The sequence below is a fragment of the Magnolia sinica genome, chromosome 10 (assembly GCF_029962835.1).
Source record: "Magnolia sinica isolate HGM2019 chromosome 10, MsV1, whole genome shotgun sequence".
Lineage (NCBI taxonomy): Eukaryota > Viridiplantae > Streptophyta > Magnoliopsida > Magnoliales > Magnoliaceae > Magnolia > Magnolia sinica.
In genome coordinates this window covers 75,613,994-75,634,141 of record NC_080582.1, presented here as the reverse complement: position 1 = coordinate 75,634,141, position 20,148 = coordinate 75,613,994, and the positions used below count along the sequence as shown (strand labels likewise).

The following is a 20,148-nucleotide window of genomic DNA, read 5'->3' as shown; positions in this document are numbered from 1 at the left end:
ATTTTAGGGAGCATGTCATATCGGGTTAAGACACCTGTGATAGTCCACCGCCATTTTAAAATGGTGGTGACTCTCTTCATCCCTCCACGTGGCATAATTGCATGCAAGACACTGGGATTTAGACAACTCACTATTCCACTTTTTACGATCCATTAAATAACCATTGATTGGACGGTTAAGATTTATTCGACGGTGTAATTTTATAGACATGTACACCCTCAGCACGTGCGGCAATGTGGGGAGGCGGACTGACTACTGACACCGTGGGCCCTACCATGATATATATGTTTTATCCACACCGTCCATCCATTTTTTCATCTCATTTTAGTATGAGAACAAAAATTAGGGATATAAAAATATCAAGTGGACCACACTACAGGAAATAGTGGTGATTGAATGTCCCACTGTTAAAAACTTCTCAAGTCCATACAAGTTTTGGAAAGCTGATATTTGTGTTATCCCTTCATCCAGCTCTTTGTGATCTGATCAACAGGTTGGATGGTAAATAAACATTAAAATGGGCATTTAGAAAGTTTTTAACGGTTTCTGTTCAATCACCACTGTTTTCCTATGGTGTGGTCCCCCCAAGATTTTGATTTACCTCATTTTTGAGCTCATGCACTAAAATAATGATCCAAAATGAATGGACGGCGTGGATAAAAAACCTATATCATTTTGTGGTGCACACATAGCACCGTCCAGTAGCAACGTCCTACTTAGCAGTGTCAGTACGCAATCCACGTGCAATTTAACGGACACTTGCTGCTGGAAGTGCGTGCAACGATGATTTGTGTGGCCTACCGTAATGAGTACGTTACATCCACTCCGTCCACCAGTTAGGACACATCATGTTAGTTTTTGAACTTAAATTTCATTTTGATCAGAGACAAATGTGGGCCACACCACGGTGAATAGTGAGATGGATGCGCACCGTAAAACCTTCCTGCAGTGACATTTTTTTTCTCACGTGACATCGAAGGCAAGCTCCGCCAAAATGAAGACAATTCCAGAGCCTGTTACTCACATCCTACGGGTTGGACAATAAGTTGGGTCCACCCATCGGACAACTTCCAACATTTCATGCTAGTTCAAAATCGAACCCGTCCAATAGATTTGAACAACAATAAGGATCACCTTATGAAAAAAATCAGCCCCATGATACACTCATCAGATGGGCTGTGAATAAATAAGAAAATTCATATGTGGTCTCCCTGATGTGTGGATGGAGGTGATTCTTTGTTAAAACAATCCTTATTGTGCAGTCAAATTATTGGACGGGATGGATGCAGTAGATACATGATATCTTGGAAGTAATCCGTTTGCTGGACCACAACCTATTATTCAACTGGTCGGATGTGATCATTTATCTTGGAGGTTTTAGCAGTAAAATTTCTTTGTGAGCAGGTTCTGGCCCACCTGAGATTTTCCCATTGATCTTACTTTTGTTATGTACATTTGTACGGATGTGCCGCAACGGATGGACGGAGTGGATTTCACAAAACGTGAGCTCCACAAAGTTCAGGTGTTGCATGTGCTCCCTCCATCACTGGGGGTTGTAGAGAATTCCAGTACCATGAGAGGTGAAAGAATCTTCTACATTCAAGTCTGTGGGCCCTCGTGTTGCAAAATCCACCCCGTCCATCAGTTTTCTATCCTCATTTTAGGCTAGGAACAAAAACCCATACCAGCAACTGAGGTGGGCCATACCACGGAGAACAACCGGAATGAGATGCCAGCCGTAGGTTTACCAGTGGAGTCAACATATCTGTATGTATCTTTCAAAAAATCCATTAATCGGGCGTAAATGACCACGATGAAACGAAGATATAAATATCATCAGCATCTAAAATTCAGGTGGGCCACAGTGCGTGAAATCAGAAGTTATTGTTCCCATTGGTGTGGCCCATCGGATGAGTTTTTTTTTTTATCAGTCCTATTTTTCTAACGGTTCAAATAAGGGTTCTCACATGATGGACGGAGAAGATTCACATATTACGGTGGCCCCACAGCTTGAATATTTTTTGCGCTCCGTATTGTAGAGGATTGCAGAGGATGAGTCACCATAAGAAATACTTTGATATTCCGACAGAACATGATGGATGATACGCAGGCACGTCCGAATTACTCAGAAATTGCTTACGTAGTCTACAAATAATTCAAACTAAACAGTCTAACCATTGGCACAGTTTATATGCATCACGAAACCAAAAATAATCATACATTGTCATGGACATATCAGAGTATTCAATGGTCTTTATTTCAAGAACCAACTGTCCACAAATCAGAGGTTAGGATTGTTCAACCAACTTGATTTTAACTCAAAGGCAGTGGTTTACACAATTTAATCGGTTTAATTTGTGTTAATATGACCAGGTGTAACATTTACAAGTGCTCGAGTATGAAGCGTCACACTCGGCCAGAGTATCAAATAACTCCCATTTCAGAAAACCACGGGGAAGTGGATGGAGAGTCTAGCCCGGTAATTTCAAAATACACCCCCCTTCGCTTTCAATCGCACTACAAATCTCTTTCTCTTGAGAGGCAGGAATGCCCCACATTCTGCCGTATTACCCAAAACACCAAACAAACGTACCGAGAAAAGCGAAAGTAAGGGAAGAGAATGTATAAAAAATAAAAAAAAATCACCCAAACGCTCCCACAAGATTAAAATCCAAGTCGTTGAAATGTCTATCTTCTCTTCTCATTTCCTGTGCTTCGTTCCTCCGCTTCATTTTTCCCCTCTTGGAATTTCTCTCATCTCTTGAGGATAGATAAGTGTACGGAAACCCTAGCCCTATCTCTTTCTCTCTCTGAAAATGCGAATCTGATTTTGTTTTTGTTTTGTGGTTAGTGGATCGATCTGGAATCATTTGTTCGTAATTTCGTTTTTGAAGTCTGGATTTTGAATACGGATATCGATTTTGTTTGATCCTGTTTGGGTAGTTTCTGGGAAAATTAGACCGATGATGGTGGCAATCTCTCTCTCTCTCTCTCTCTCTCTCTCTCTCTCTCTCTATAATCGTTCTTTAGAATCGTTTTTCTATGCGTTTTTTTTTTGGTCGTAGAGATTAGATTTTGGCTTCTTTCTGCGAGATCTCTCAGTTTGGGATATTAGCAGATTTTTCTTCAGGGGATTTGGTGGAATTTGCTAATGACTTTATGGAATTGTGCGGTGGAGATTTGATTTCTCCATTTTTTGACCTGAAAACGCCGGATTCTGTTTGATACAAAATGATTTTCGGGATGATCTGAGATGGCTATGTTGGGAATTGATTGGACCGAGGCTGACCTGATGAGATGCGCTAAGGATGCGCCGAAAAAGCTAGAGAAAAGGCGTGATGTTGCACCAGTGGGCCCCGCCATAGGACTTTCAGATCATAGGCTGTTCGACAATATCCTTTCTCTTCTTAACGCATCTTGATTCTTGTATGATGTTTGCAACCATAGCTTGTGAACACACTAATGATATTTCACAAACAGGTGTGTAGAGAATTACGTTACACTGGAATCTCTTGAGGCCTTGTTTGGTAGGCGGCCTAAAAATGAGTTAATCTCATTTTAGCCAACGGTAATTATGCATTAGAAAACAAGATCTCTAATTCATAATTACTGTTGGCTAAAATGAAATCAACTCATTTTTAGCTGTCTACCAAACAGGGTCTGAATCTCTATTTCCTAAAAATTATATTTGTTGATGCCTATCCATGAATCTGAAAACATGATGGCGTGTAAATATTGGTCATGTATTGTGTACTTATGGAAGTTAGGAGTTGACCTAATCTCCCCATGGCATGCTTTTATTGTTTTGGTTGGTGTCTGTGCGGCAGATCAGCTTTTGAGGCGATATAAATGTATGGGAATTCATCATCTGCATATCTGGGGGCTACATTTCTGACCTTCTACTTAACAGGTGTTCTGGCTGCTGTTTGTTAAATTTAGCTATCTTTTAACCTTCCTTTTAATGTGTATTTGGTTTTGCAATGATCATGGAAGAGAAAAAGGATTATGGTTCTCTCAACATTATTATTTGCATCTTTTATTTGATATCAGAGTCATTTATTATTCCTTAATGTCTTTTGGATGATTTCCCTTCCCAATTCTTTTGATAAATCTAGAAAATTCAACTTCTCCTTCGAAATTTACTTGTAATGTTGGTTTTTCCCCATTCTTATTTATGCTAACATCTCCTACTTGGCCATCGTGGCCAAATGTTTCATAAGGTTTCACTCTTAACATTCTCAGTTTTGAGTCTTTTGACAACATATTCCTATTATGACGTTTATCACATTCGCAAGGTTATGTCTCTCACAACTTCACCATTACAAGTGCTTTTGGAACTCACAACATCCTTAAGTCCCAGGGGTGGAGGAAGACAGTTTATCGAGGCAGGTTATAGTAGCAAATATGGGTTGGAAGAGGGGACATGGTTCAGCAAATCCTTCCCAGTGTATGGCAGAACTTTGGGGGTATTGGAAAGCTAATTTTAGAATAGTCGACTGCTTGAAGAAGGAAATTATCTTCATGGTGGGTAAAAGGAGTTGCATTCAGTTTTGAGAGAACATTTGGTGTGGTAGTTGCCACAATTCTCCTCCATGTTTGATGTTTTCCAGATTAGCCGTATTGCTTTTGAGAGGGAGATGCCTATTCCCAGTTGCTTCTCAACTGTAGGAGTTGAGTGGTGGTCTCCTTATTAGAGGAACTTGCATGAGGATGACTTGGAGGACATGGTGAGACTTTCGGACCTTCTGTATAAGTAGGTTCCATCTTCGTCTGATATGGATGGTTTTGCATGAAGGTTGGAGAGGTCGGGTTGTTTTTTTGTTAGACCCTTGCATGATGCGTTGTGCTCTACTTTTCCTCGTGCCTCTTATGACCCAATGGAATTTATTTGGTCGTACATGAACCTGAATAGAGTCGTTGCCTTCACTTGGTTAGTAGTGAAAGACAAAGTACTGGCTAGCAGTTGATAAGGTTATGAAGAGCACATGATTATCCCTAATGTGTGTTTGGGGTCATTTGGATTGGAGCAAGTGGGAAGAATTGCGAGTAGATGGGGGTAAGAGGTGCGTTTGGATGTGAGTAAATGGAATTGGGAGTGAATGGGGTTGATTTTTGAAATCCTGAGGAAGGGGAGAGGTTTGGGAGTAAATGGGGTGAAATGCCTTTTTGGGCTCCTTTGGAGAGTCACACAAGTAAGCGAAGGTGTCGCCATGCACGTGTCTACCGTACATGTGGCACGCTGATGATACTCCAAAACAATTTGATGTAGAGTGGGTTGTGGCCAAGATGGACCAGAAAAGGCCCGTCCGACGACAGAAGTGATCCAGACTGTCAAACCTTAAATCGGGCGTATCTCGCAATTCGGACTGAGTTATCGGACGTAAAATATATGATTTTGGGGTAGGATGAGCTACTTTAGCCACCCAACCCCGCTATGCCGCGTTGCGCAAGCTGAATTTGTGAAATACCATTAGATCGACGGTTGTTTTCCTATTTTAATTCCGTTTTTACTATAAATAGTAAGTTTTAGTTTGATTATAACTCTTCATTCGTTGGATTTAGGAGTTGTGCCCAATGTGAAAAGTGCTTAGAATAATTAGGAGAACAGTTTGGTGAAGCCAAATAGGACACTTACTATTTTTGGTTGAAAACCTTACGCACTAGTAGACATCACGACTGTCTATAAATAGTAAGTTTACTATTTATAGTAAGTTGCGAATTCTAGGAGTTTTAGTTGTAGTATGATTATGAAATTTCTTTCATTGCTCGGTATCCCTATTTAAAGGGTTGTGAACTTGTTTATTTCATTCATCAATCGATTTTGAATTTTATAGAATTTAAATTTCTATTTTCTTGTTCTTTTCCTCGTGGATTCGAGGAGTCTCTGTGAGGAGTCCAGAGAAGTTTCATGGATTCGGAAGTGTTATCCCCCTGAGGAAGACGGTGCTTGACCTTACGTCCTTCCCTGAGTCACAATCTAATTATCGGTTACATCACTAAAATCACAGTAATAGACTGATCCAAACTGTCCAAACATTGGCAATCTAAATGGACGGTTAAAAAACATTGGCAAGTTGCTTGTTTGTCCCATACCCAAGTCTTAGAATTTCCACATTTTTTGGCTAAAATATTTTAATGGGCTTATTACAATCATTCTGTGAAATATCATGTATGTACACTAATTTGGGATATTAAAACTGATTTGGGATATCACTTATGTTTTTGTGAATATATTGAAAAATTCCAATGCATTCCAATTCCTCCCACTTACTCTCATCCAAACAGAATATTTGGATTTCAATGTATTTCATATACTTACATCCAAACACAATTGATTAAGTTATTTACACTTGAAATGGATTCCATTTACCTCCATTTACAAGCTCCCAAATGGCCCCTCATGCCTTCGATTGGCTCATTAATGTGGCACTGGGGTGGTTTCGGCTAGAAAGGGATTGTCCTACGGAGACTTTCATTCTTTCTTTTTGTTGTTGGTCTTTAGTTGATCTGGTAGAGCGCAACAATAGATGTCTTCACAATCACTCCAACTAATTTCTGGGATGTTAATTCCTCATCTTCACTTTGTCCTTTTCTTTTCTTTTAATAGTTTTTATTTTTATTTTTATTAATGAGTTCTGAAAAAGGAAAAAAAAGGAAAAGAAGTTCCATTAAATTTTGATTCTTTGAGAATAATTTTGTTCCTACACCCTTTGTCAACAGACCAACTATCGTATCACCTAAAGGTAAGTAACTCATGGTTAACTCCATCCTTCGCAACTACGTCCGGTATATGATGATATTGTGCCTCTTTTATTTAACTCTTCCTGGAAGTAAGGTGTTAGTCGGTCTCAAGCTTGGGTAAAAGAGTGAGGGTTGATGTTAGGGGGGTAGCGATCATAAGACTTTTTCCCAACTATCATGAAAACTCCTAGCTGGCCCTGAATAGTTTGGTTGAGGTTAAATGATGATGAAGATAAAGATGACGATGTATTGTTTTCCCTTGGTAACATTTGTAACAAGAATGAGTATTGAGACAGTGATGCAACCAAATTGAAAACTAGAATTTAACTGCATAAATCTGAAAATACATATTACCAATTCTAGAAGCTGAATTCAATTGTTAATCTGAAAATACATGTCGAACAATACATGCTAGCAACACATGATAAAGGGATAACACAAGCTGGGAGAGGAAAAACTTAAATATAGAAACCTCAAAATAAATTTTGCATTCAATCAATACTTCATGCCTTCAAATGTGTATGGCTATATGTATTTATAGCCTTCACATAAATCTGTATTTAATGCAAAAAGTCCAAGGAAAGAATTTTCCCCAAATCTGTTTCTAATCTTAACTCCCAATATGCCTGCGTTAGGCTGTGTACTCCTATTCGACAGTGTATAATTGCAAAAAATAAGCATTGGATGATGCATATGACCATTAAGTATGCTGGTTGACGTCACTTAAAATCGTATTAAATATCTCACAACAGCAACTGTATGTGCCGTTATCTGTTGCCTGCAACCTTATGGTACATGCCTACTCTAGGGTTGTGTATAGACCTTATTTTCAGCAACCGGTTGATATCTCCGGACAATAATGTCAGTCTAGACTTGTATTTCAACTAGATCTCTTGATAGATCAGCTGTACAGGTATTTATGTAACTTTATTTACCGCTCATGTGTATGATTTGACAGCACATGCTGTACGGAATTCATCGATAGGCTGATTTATAGGGACATTTAAAATCTCTCAATTTGATGAGTGAGATCTACAATCCAATTGAGCAGCTAAAGCTTCATCCAATTGAGATAGTGGGTCTACATGACAATTACATGTGGGTCCAATCTTGGGCCCTATTTGATGACCCTATTTGATGGTTAGGCTTGGCCTGCACCATCTAGTAGTGATTTGTGTGATAATCATAACTATCAGTTGCCATTTGCAATTTTACTTCTTTAACGGGGGATTGAATGGCATACCATTTGTCTGGAAGGATGATGTAACATGCTGCATATTTGATTCTAGATAGGAGGGGACAAAGGGTACCAGAATTCTTTTAGTTCCCAGAACCCATTGCACAATCATGAAATAACTACAAAACAAAAGGATTGTTGAAAGGACTTAAGCCATTTTCTACGGCATTGCTGTTAGTAGGATCAAATCTGTCAAACCTACCATATAATGTTGTATAGTTATTTAGGAAATAGACCTGTCATTAGGAGATATTATGCTGTAATTAGGGGATATAGATGCTGCTGTAATTAGGAGATATTATTTTGTAATTAAGGGATATAGATGCTGCTGTAATTAGGAGATTATGCTGTAATTAGGGGATATAGATGCTGTTGTAATTATGAGATATTATGCTGTAATTAGGGGATATAGATGCTGTTGTGCTGTAATTAGGGGATACTGTAATTAAGGGATATATTGTAATTAAGGAAAATGATTTCTATATAAGAAAAGGACCACTCGATTGAGGGTCATTGAGCAAATCTGACATGGTATCAAAGCCACTCTCTGCAACCTTGTCTTTGGTCCAATTTTCATGGTTCTAGGCTCTGGTTTTTTGGTTTCTTGGGTGCGGATTCTGGTTTGTAGTTTTTTTGGTGCATTTCGAGAGATTCTAGTTATGGCTAACAACTCCAACTCAGAAGTCTTTCAAACTCGGTTTACAGGGAAGAATTATGTTGCCTGGGAGTTTCAGTTTTGACTTTTTGTCATGGGAAAGGAGTTGTGGGGTCATGTTGATGGGAGTGATCCAGCACCTATCGATCCTATGACGTTAGTTCAATGGAAGGTGAAAGATGCTCGTGTGATGACTTGGATTCTTGGGTCTTGATCCACTGCTTATACTCAATTTAAGGCCGCACAAGATGGCTAAATCGATGTGGGAGTACTTGAAAAAGGTCTATCATCACGATCATTCCGCCCGGCGATTTCAGTTGGAAATTGATCTTGCTGCTTATTCCTAATGTACACTCTCTGTTCAAGAATATTTCTGTGGTTTTTAGAATCTTTGGGCTGAGTTTTCTGACATTGTGTATGCTGACGTGTCGGCCGAGTCCCTCTCTGCTGTTCAAGCAGTCCATGAAGTAAGCAAAAGAGACCAGTTTTTAAATGAAACTAAGGCTAGAATTCGAGTCTATTCGCTCCAACCTGATGCACAGGGATCCTTCATCTCTTGACGTGTGTTTTGGAGCACTTCTTCGAGAGGAACGTCTTTTTACTCAATCTTCGCTTCCGCAAGAGAATGCTGTTGCATACGCTGCTCAAGGCAAAGGGAGGGTTCGAGACATGCATACAGTTCAGTGCTATAGTTGCAAAGATTATGGGCATATTGCTACCCATTGTGCTAAAAAGTTCTGCAGCTACTGTAAACAGAAGGGGCACATCATCAAAGAATGCCCAACACGTCCTCAAAACCGACTTGTGAATGCTTATCATGCTACTGCTACTGGCCACACTTCGGATGGGGTAACCAACGCTCAAAATCTCGCTCCATTGTCATCTTCCACTGCTGCTATACTTGCCCTTACACCAGAAATGGTGTAACAAATGATTGTATCGGCATTTTACGCTTTAGGGCTGCAAGGTAAGGGTACTATACGTACTATATCCTCTCAATCTTGGCTTGTTGACTCCGCTGCATCCAATCACATGACCAGTTCTCTTGATATGCTTAACAATGTTCGTAAGTACACTGGTTCTTCTAATATTCAAGTTGCTAATGGCCATTGTTTACCGATTACTGGGGTTGGTGATATTGCACCATCACTTACTAATATTTTTGTATCACCTGGGCTTTCTATGAGTCTTATCTCGGTTGGACAATTAGTAGATGATAATTATAATGTTCAGTTTTCTCGTGATGGTTGTCATGTGCAGGATCCGGTGTCGGAGAGGACAATAGCGAAGGGGCCTAAAGTTGGGAGACTGTTTCCATTATACTTTTCTATTCCTAGTATCATTTCTTTAGCTTGTACTACTGTCTTCAATAATTATGAAGTATGACACAAACGTTTAGGCCATCCAAACAATGTTGTTTTTATCTCATTTGCTGAATTCTGGTTCATTGGGAAAAAAAGATTTTTCTTTGCCTCATGCTGTCTTTTGATTGTTCTACGTGTAAAATCGGAAAAAGTAAGATTCCTCCCTTCCCTTCTTCAGGGAGTAGGGTAAAGAATTGCTTTGACCTTGTTTATAGTGATGTATGGAGCATTACTCCTATCATTTCTCATGCTCATTATAAATATTTTGTGACATTCATAGATGACCATAGTCGGCATACTTGGGTACATTTTCTGTGCTATAAGTCTGAAGTCTTCACTGTTTTCAAGTCGTTTCTAGCATATGTTGAGAATCAATTTACCACTAGCATTAAGACTTTACCATCTGATTCTGGTGGAGAATATATGTCTCATGAATTTCTTGAGTTTCTTCGTCACAAAGGAATTGTTTCTCACCGATCGTGTCCTTATACGCCTCAATAGAATGGCGTGACTGAGCACAAAAATCGACATTTGTTAGATGTCGTTAGGACCTTGTTACTTGCATCTTCTGTTCCTCCTAAATTTTGGGTTGAAGCTTTAGCTACAGCAGTATATTTGATTAATAGGTTGCCTTCTAAAGTGCTAAATTTCGACTCTCCATACTATCGTCTGCATAACCAGCACCCTAGCTTTCTTGACTTGTACACTTTTGGTTGTGTTTGTTTTGTGCATCTACCTCCGCATCAATGTCACAAACTCTCTGCGCAATCTGTGAAATGTGTCTTTATGGGATATAACTTGTCTCAAAAAGGATTTGTGTGCTATGATGCTTCTTCCAATAAATTTCATATATCTCGTAATGTCATTTTCTTTGAGCATCAATATTTCTTTCCTAGTTCTATTACATCATCTCCTACAGTTTCTGTTCTTCCTCACTTCGATGATTTGATGTGCCCTCTTGAACGCTTCAAGCCTGGTTTTGTGTATGAACGCTGCCGACCAACTCTACCCCTTCCTGAGTCTGATCTGCCACCTGATCCCGTTTTGCATCCTCCTCAACGATCTGGCCGTACTTCTCATCAACCGGATAGGTATGGTTTCCCTCATACCTCCTTCACGGCTACCTTATCAACTGTGTCGATTCCTAATTCCTACTCACAAGCTGATAAACATGAGTGTTGGAGAAAGGCTATGTAGGAAGAACTTCAAGCTCTTCAAAAAAATCAAACTTGGGACATGGACCCTTGTCCTTCTCAATGCAAGCTAATTGGGTGTAAGTGGGTTTTTCTGTGAAACTTCGGCTTGATGGGTCTGTGGACCGTTATAAGGCTCGTTTGGTTGCTCTTGGTAACCACCAGGAGTATGGGGTTGACTATGAGGAAACCTTTGCTCCTGCCACTAAAATGACCACTGTGGGTACTATTATTGTCATTGCAGTCTCTCAGGGATGGTCCCTTTGCCAGATGGATGTGAAGAACGCATTTCTTCACGGTGATTCACAGGAAGATGTTTACATGACACCTCCTCCTGGCCTCTGCTTGTCGTCGACGTCGAATGTGTGTAAGCTGAAGCGCTCTCTGTGTGGTTTGAAACAGGCTCCCCGGGCTTGGTTTGATAAGTTCCGGGCTACCTTACTTCGATTTTCTTTCATCCAAAGCTAGTATGATTCTTCGTTGTTTCTTCGTACGACTTTTGTTGGTATCGTTCTTCTTCTGGTTTATGTCGACGACATTGTCATCACTGGGACTGATTCTGCTCTCATTGATCAACTTAAGCAGCATCTTCATGATTCATTCCATATGAAGGATCTTCGTCCTCTTCGGTATTTCCTCGGTTTGAAAGTTCAGTCCGATTCCTCTGAGGTTTTCTTGCATCAACATAAATACACGGATGACTTGATTTCCTTCTTCAGTGGATACCCCTTTGGAAGTGAATGTCAAGTATCGACGTGAGGAGGGGGATCTCCTTCCTGATCCCATGGTGTTTCGACAGTTAGTTGGTAGTCTCAATTATCTCACTATTACACGGCCTGACATCTCCTTTGCTGTCCAGCAAGTCAGTCAATTTATGCAGTCTTCTCGCCACCTTCATCTTGCCACGGTCCGTCGAATTATTCGATATCTCTGGGGTTCCTCTCACCGTAGCTTGTTCTTCTCTACTGGTATTCCTCTTTGCCTTGTGGCTTTAGTGATGCTAACTGGGTAGGATGTCCTGATACTTGTCAGTCTGTCACCGGGTGGTGTATGTTTCTTAGTGATCCACTTATCTCTTGGAAGAGTAAAAAACATGATCGTGTTTCCAAATCTTCGACCGAGTCTGAGTACCGTGCCATCTCGGCAACCTGCTCGGAGATTGTGTGGCTCCGTGGCTTGCTGAAATAGGTTTTCCTCAGTCTACTCCCACTCCTCTTCATGCTGATAATACGAGTGCTATTCAGATCGCTACCAATCTCGTCTATCACGAGCGTACCAAACATATCGAGGTGGACTGCCATTTTATTCGGGAAGCTGTTGATACTCGAGTTATCTCTCTTCCACATGTCTCAAGCGACCTTCAGATAGCGGACGTCTTCACCAAAGCTATGACACAACTACGTCATCAGTTTCTTGTTGGCAAATTGATGCTTCTTGATCGACTAGCATCAATTTGAGGGGGGATGTTAGTAGGATCAAATCTGTCAAACCTACCATAAATTGTTGTATAGTTATTTAGGAAACAGATCTATAATTAGGAGATATTATGCTGTAATTAGGGGATATAAATGCTGCTGTAATTAGGAGATATTATGCTGTAATTAAGGGATATATATGCTGCTATAATTAGGAGATATTATGCTGTAATTAGGAGATATAGATGCTGCTGTAATTATGAGATATTATGCTGTAAGTAGGGGATATAGATGCTGTTGTGCTGTAATTAGGGGATACTATAATTAAGGGATATATTGTAATTAGGGAAAATGATTTCTATATAAGAAAAGGACCACTCGATTGAGGGTCATTGTGCAAATCTGACAATTGCACCTTTAGGGAAAAAAGAAAAAGAAAAAAGAAAAGCATAATTACTTTACAATCCAATCTTTGTGGGCATAAACCTCAGAATTTTTATTGAATAATCATGTCTCTAATATCCTTAAAAAAATCACGTCTCTAATCATGCATAGGGTTTATGTGTATTTATGCGAATGTGGCTATCTTTCTTTCCATCCCTGCTTCTTAATTGAGGGCCTATTTGGATTGAAGGTGATGCAGGACAATTAACCACTTGCTCTAAAAGCTTGAAGTGTGCCCCTACATCTCACAGGCAACCCCACTCGAACTCAGTATGAAAATGCCCGTGCATTAATCACCCTTGGTAAGAAGTGTGCCCTTGCATCTCACAGGCAACCCCACTTGAACCCAGTGTGAAAATGCCCGTGCATTAATCACCCTTGGTGAGAAGTGTTCGGATACCACTTTAATGCAGGACAATTAACCACTTGCTATAAAAGCTCGAACTGTTAGAGCATGACAAATCAATCCCTTTATTTTATAGCCTTGGTCCCATATCTCATGGGTTAGGATCTCGAACGAACCTCCCTCGTGGGCCCTAAATCACATGGGTACCGCCTCACACGAGCCACCAGCCTCACACGGGCCGCCCACCCTGAGCGTGCCCCTGCATCCCACAGGCAACCCACTCGAGCCCAGTGTGAAAATGGCCCTGCATTAGAAGGTAAACTAGGGGTATGCGGGGAAAAACAAAAATATAACATAAGCAAGAGGTAAATTGACATCAACATTAGGGAAAGCAAACTGATACAGGACAATTAGCCACTTGCTCTAAAAGATCGAACTAATAGAGCATGACGAATCAATCCCTTTATCTCATAGCCTAGGCCCTACATCCCATGAGTTAGGACCTCGGCTGAACCCCCCTCGTGGGCCCCACTTCACATGGGTTCAGCTTCACACGGGCCACCCACCTTGAGTGTGTCCCTGCATCCTATAGGCTACCCCTCTTGAGACCTGTGTGAAAATGCCTCTGCATTAATCACCCCCGGTGAGGAGTCTCGAACACAAGACCTCCCGCTCTGATACCACTTTTATGCAGGACAATTAGCCACTTGCTTTAAAAGCTTGAATCCCTTTATCTCATAGCCTAAGCCCCACATCCCATGGGTTAGGACCTCAGCCGAACCCCACTCATGGGCCCCACTTCACATGGGTTCCCACCCACCTTGAATGTGTCCTCACATCCCACAGGAAAATGCCCCTGCATTACAAACCCTCTGCAACTATTTGTTTTCCTAAAAGAAAAGTACTGGAAAATGCTTTTCGTTTGTATTTGAAACTGTTTGGATTCCAATCCCACAAAGAGAAACCTCCGCCCCAAAATGTCATTTAAAATGTCACATTAGAGGCAAACTCATTTTCCCTCCATTTGATTTTTTTTTTTTATATATATATATTTATAATAAAAATAATAATAAAAAAAGTTGGTACTCTCTTACTGGGGAGGAGAAAGCAAATGCAAAACTTTGTCTTCGCGGGCACAACTTCCCAAACAGGCGCAAATGTCTTGTCAATGCAAACTGATTGCATTCTATCCAAATGGGCCCTAGTTAACAACTAAAAAATAAATACAGCTAATAAAAGGTGAGCTTGTTTAGTGCTTGCCTCTAGAATAGGGGAGACTTGTTATTCATTCTTGATGATGTACAGGTTTCGTTCTTGCTTGAACCTAGTATATTGTAATCCAAATTGAAAAAAAAAAAAAACAAAACAAAACTGCTAGGCCATTTTTTTTAGAGAAAAAAAAGATTTTATTAAAAGAGCTCATGAAGAACGAGCAAAGAATATAGCTCCAAACCAACTAAACCAAGCAAGAGAATGACCGAAGAGGCTTATACAAAAAAGGCCCTACAATCTAAAAAAATAAGATACTTTTCTAATTACCCCCTTAGTCCCTGCCCGAACATTTCTAAAGCAAAACCTGTTTCTTGCCCCCCCATGTTGCCCCCAAAACCACCATTATAAGCAATCTCCACTCCACTTATTCAGGTTTCCCTATGCCACCATGCCAAGCCCAAAGGAGATTTCCACCGTCGCGAACATTTCCCAATCTGTCTGAAATATTGAGAGGAAGTGACCCCACACCTTGATAGCAAAAGGGCCATGGATACAGAGGTGGTCAATCGTCTACTCACTAGCCATACATAACAAGCAAACATTAGGAAGAATCATAGCCCTCTTTTGCAAGTTATCGACAATGAGGATTCTCTTATGACAACCAATCACACGAACACCACAACCCGAGGGGGAGCACCATAAAACCAACGATGGAATGGATGGGAGGGGAGGCATTGCCTAGAATCCGAAATCAAACCAAAAAGCAACTTGACGGAGAATTTCCTAGAGACATTTCTTGCCCACACAATAGAAACTTCCTCCTACATTCCTTGGTTGACCTTACTAAGAATTTCAAGGAGGCTAGCGAAGTCATCAATCTCAGCATCCAACAAACCTCTGTGAAATGGAGGCGCCCACACTATCGAGTCCGCAATAACAGAGAAACAATCCGCCACTGTGATGAATCGGTTGGGAGCCAAGCGAGCCAGTCTAGGAAAAAAAAACTTGCAGCGCCAAAAAAACTGCTAGGCCATTACCAAAGTAAAATAGGACACTTACTAGTTATTTATTCAACCCGTGCTAGGTGTCCATCCAACACATGCTAGTTATCTCTCCACTCCTAGGCTGCATCAGCGATTCGAAGCACTTTTTCTTTGGGTTGTGGGAAGAGTGACTGATGAGCATTGGCTTTGACGTAGCAATGTTAATAACTATTGCCACCTATATTTATCAAGAATTTGATTGAAATGGAAGTTGGCATTTGAGCTATAGAAGTCTAGAAACTGAGTTTTGCTCTTGTTTTGATCATCAGATCTTCACTTGCATAGCACTAGACTATTTAATTAGCATGGTTTATTCGCAGCCTTCCCATTTCTTTTTCATATTAGTTGTACAATACTTGTTTTCCACTAGTCTTTTTCATTTTGAGTTTTCGACTTTTCTTATTTGTGAGCATGTGATTTTGTTGTACTTAAAACTGTCTCTGTATCAACAGGAGAGTGTTGTCCTTGGTAGGTTTGGCCTAAGATTGAGCTGAATTTTGCCCTTGCATTAAGTTAACTCAGGTTTGTCATTTCATGTGTACTATGTTGTCTCTTTGGTTTAATTTCTTTCTGTTTTTAGTGAAATTGTATCCTAGATTACTCATTAATACTATTATCTTGATCTCAGCTGGAAATGGGAATATATCTCAGCACCCCGAAAACTGAAAAATTATCCGAAGACGGTGAGAATGGCAGGCTTAGGTTTGGTTTGTCCTCAATGCAAGGGTGGCGTGCAACTATGGAAGATGCAGTGAGTTCTTGTTGAAACTCATGTTACCTTTCAACTTATTTTCTGTTGATTTCTTTTACTTAACAAGCAGACAGATTGGGTACCTGGAATCTGATCACATTCAGCCACTTAGGCATCCAAGCTATTTGTCTTGACTGCCATGATTAGTGAGATATCTTGTATTAGAGAGTTGTTATGCTATATGCGTTGGGATTTGGGAGCATGCAGATCTGGTTAACATTTGTAAACACAAATCTAAAGAATAGCTAATCTACTCTAATACAATGACTAATGTGCTTGATGCAGGATAGATGTATCGAAGCAACATACATTACGACTGATTTGATGTTTTAGGTTTGATGCCGCATAAAACCTGGAACTTCAGGTTGAGTAACACCACCAATAACCAGCTGAGTCCTGTTCTGTAACATAATTCAATTGCTAGATTAGTGGAAAAGAAATTAAAGAAATAGTTCCATTCAATACTATTGAGAAACCCTCCCGTCCCCCTCATGTCTATCCCCCCAGACCTTTTCCCTAGGGTAATCTGAGACTTTCCTCACCCCTCGAAGCTCTTCCTTGGACCCGGACCCTCAGGCAAACCCACCCTCACCCTCACCCCCACCCCCATGCTCATCCCTGTCGTCCTCTCCCTTCCCTTCCCCTCCACACCCTTGGCCTCCTCGCAATGTGCATTCCCTCACTTCCCTACCTCTAACTTTGTCTCCTCACCCATACCACCTTCCCCTGACAACTTCTCCCTTGCCCTAGTGTTAGTCCCCGGGGATCTTATTGATGATGGCTTATCGGAAGAGTTAGGGCGTGAATCTTTGTTTGTAGAAAGGGATGAGTTCTCTGACACTATGAACGTGACTCCTCTCCAAAGGGTCTCCTTGGAAGAAGTCCCAGGTTCCAATCAAGGCGGAATTTATCTCCTGAGGCGTCTGCCAGTAGAGGTCAGAATTTGGTGGCTATGGTAAGAGGTAAATGCTGGATCAGAGATGCTATTTCCCATGTTGGAAGACTCCTAGGTATGCTCTTCGATGATAGAGATGAGGACTAAGTGGACTTGTTCTGGCTCGTGATTCAGAGAGGTTGTATGCCGGACAACTCAGTGGTTCGAAGGAAGCCTGCGGTGCATAGTGAGGGACAGAGAACTATCAAACCCAGGGTTAGGTCAACTCCAAGCTAGTTAAAAAAGGGCAATCGGGGAAGTTTAGTCTCCTAATGAAGATGCTTTCTTGGAATTTTAGAGGTTCGAGCTACCAATAAAAGCGTATGCAGGTCCGGATGTTTGCAAGAGATCTAAGGCAAGCCTAGTTATTCTCCTGGAAACAAAGCTTTAGCTCATTGACTCAAAGGTTGTGGAGTCAATTTGGGGGCATAAAAACGTTAGTTGGCTGCTGCTCGATGCCCAAGGCTTAGCAGGGGGGATCCTGATTGTGTGGAACTTGACCCTCTGGTCAGAGGTAGATAGGGCAGTTGGGAGGTTCTTGGTTTTTGGTGTTGTTGAAGGAAGTCGGGTCTAGTTTTAAATGGGGCATTTGAGGGATATACGATCCGAACTCTCCTGCTTAGAGATCCCTTCTATGGGACAAGTTTTCGGTTAATATGGATAGATAGAGGGTACTTGGTGCATAGGGGGCAATTTTAATGTAGTCCAGTCTCCTCACGAGAAGTTGAATGCTAATCGCATGTCCACTAGTATGCGAGGATTCTCGGCCAGGGTCTAGTAAATCTCCCCCTCGCAAGCATCAGATTTTCTTGGTCTAATGGCTGGAAAAGGTAGCAATGTCCAGGTTCAATCAGTTCTTAATCTCCCCCTCGTGGTTGGACCACTATCCGTTGGTGATTCAAAGGAATCTTTCGCTCTGTTTAAGATCACAACCTTGACCTTCCGGAGATAGAAAATGAGAATTGGGGTCCAAAGCTCTTCCATTTCAACCTAGCTTGGCTTGAAATGGAAGGTATTCAACGGCTAGTATCTAACTGGAGGTCTGATTTTGCGGTTGATGGACCTCCACAGATTCATCTTTTTTGAAAACTTAAGATGCTAAAGGAAAAAAATTAAGGTTTGGAAGAAAGAGATGTTTTGCCTAAGGGATCATGAAACTGGCAACATTTTGCATCACATGCAAGTGTTGGACGCAAAAGAGGAGTGGGAATCCCTCTCGGGTTGTTGATAGGGAACTCCTTGTGGAATACTAAGTCTCTTGAAAGAAGATGAAATTAAATGGCACCAAAGATTGAGGGTGGCTTAATGAAGGTGACCAGAACACCAAGTTCTTTCATGGGATAGCTAGTGAGAGGGCTCGTGGCAATAGAATTTTCTCAATGATGGTGGATGGTCACAACGTTGAAGATAAAAGGCTTATCACAGAGGCAATTACTTCCTTCTACGCTAATTTTTTATCTAGGGAAGATTTGAGTTAGCCATCTTTGGATAGCCTATCTTTCGACTCTCTTTGAGTCAAATGCTGAGTTGGAAAAGCTTGTATCAGAGGAGGAAATTAGAGAGGCAGTACTTTCTCTTGAGAGAGATAAAGCTCCCGAGGCTGACGGGTACCCTTTTTTTATTTTTTATTTATAAAGATTTTTGGGGAGGTGATTAGTCTGATTTGCAGGCTTTTTCATCTTTGATTTCTTCCAATTAGATCACTTACCTCTGGAGATGGGCCATAGCTTCATTGTTCTCATTCCAAAATCTGAAGGAGCAGAGAATCTAAGGGACTTTAGGCTCATAAACTTGCTAAATGTCCCCTACGGGATCATTGCGAAAATTCTAGCTTAGAGATTTCTCATCCGTCTTCCGAAAATTATATCTCAACCGCAAAACGCATTTATCGGGGGGAGGCAGATTTTACATCGTCGTTGGTGGCCTACAAATGCGTCGATTCATGTCACCAAGCATGATCCAAGGGAGTAGTTCTGAAGCACGATTTAGAGAAGGCGTATGATCACGTCGATTGGAAGTTCCTGGATTACACGTTGAAGATGGTTGGGTGTGGGGACTAGTGGAGGAAGTGGATTCAGATTTGTAGCCAATCCGCCCGCTTCTCGGTCCTAGTGAATGGTTCCCCTTTGGGTACTTCTCAGCTTCCAGAGGCCTCAGGCAAGGTGACCCTCTTTTGCCCTTCCTATTTTTGGTCATCTTCGAAGCACTCAGTCGCATGTTATCCAAAGGTCAGGAATTGGGGTTGTTTCAAGTGTTCAAGGTGGAGAATGTTCAATCCTAGGGGTCTCACCTTCAATTCGCAGATGGCATGTTAATATTTTGTGAGGTTAATGATCTTATTGTCTACGACCTTCGTAACATTACTACGTGTTTCGAAGTTGCGTTGGGGCTCAAGGTGAACATATCCAAGTATGAAATTTTGGGTGTCCACCCTACAGAAGCCGAGGTGAAGTTGACTTCTATGTTCGAGTGCATGTCAAGTTCCTTTCCGTCATCTTATTTGGGGTTGCCTCTTTGTATAGGTAAGCCATAAGCCCCCTAAACACCTTTGGGACAAGACCTTAGAAAGGATGGAGTGAAACTATCTCCTTGGAAAAGCAGGCATCTTTCCCTTGGAGGTAGATTCAACCTCATCATCATCCTTGTTGAATCTTGCACTCTGTTTGTTCTCGTTGTTTAAGTAACCTAAAGGTGTGATTTCTAAGATTGAGAAACTGAGGAGAGATTTTTTGTGGCAAGGAGCTGCGTCCAAACACAAGTTTCATCTCCTCGACTGGAATGAAGTTTGTAAACCTTTTTCAGAAGGTGGAGTG

General features: G+C 41.0%; 1 protein-coding gene across 4 annotated transcripts in view; it reads left to right on the top strand.

Moving 5' to 3' along the window:
• The first annotated feature begins 2,552 nt into the window (after positions 1-2,552).
• LOC131217028 (probable protein phosphatase 2C 11) overlaps positions 2,553-20,148 on the top strand; it is a 49,948-nt gene continuing 32,352 nt past the window's right edge. Inside the window, exons 1-4 of one of the 4 annotated variants that reach the window (XM_058211713.1) lie at positions 2,553-2,777; positions 3,828-3,910; positions 16,103-16,172; positions 16,279-16,401. In XM_058211713.1, coding sequence (XP_058067696.1) covers positions 16,285-16,401 — 117 coding nt within the window. In that variant the 5' untranslated portion in view covers positions 2,553-2,777; positions 3,828-3,910; positions 16,103-16,172; positions 16,279-16,284. The remainder of the gene's footprint in view (positions 2,778-3,827; positions 3,911-16,102; positions 16,173-16,278; positions 16,402-20,148) is intronic. The other 3 variants (XM_058211711.1, XM_058211710.1, XM_058211712.1) reach the window with 3 other exon arrangements.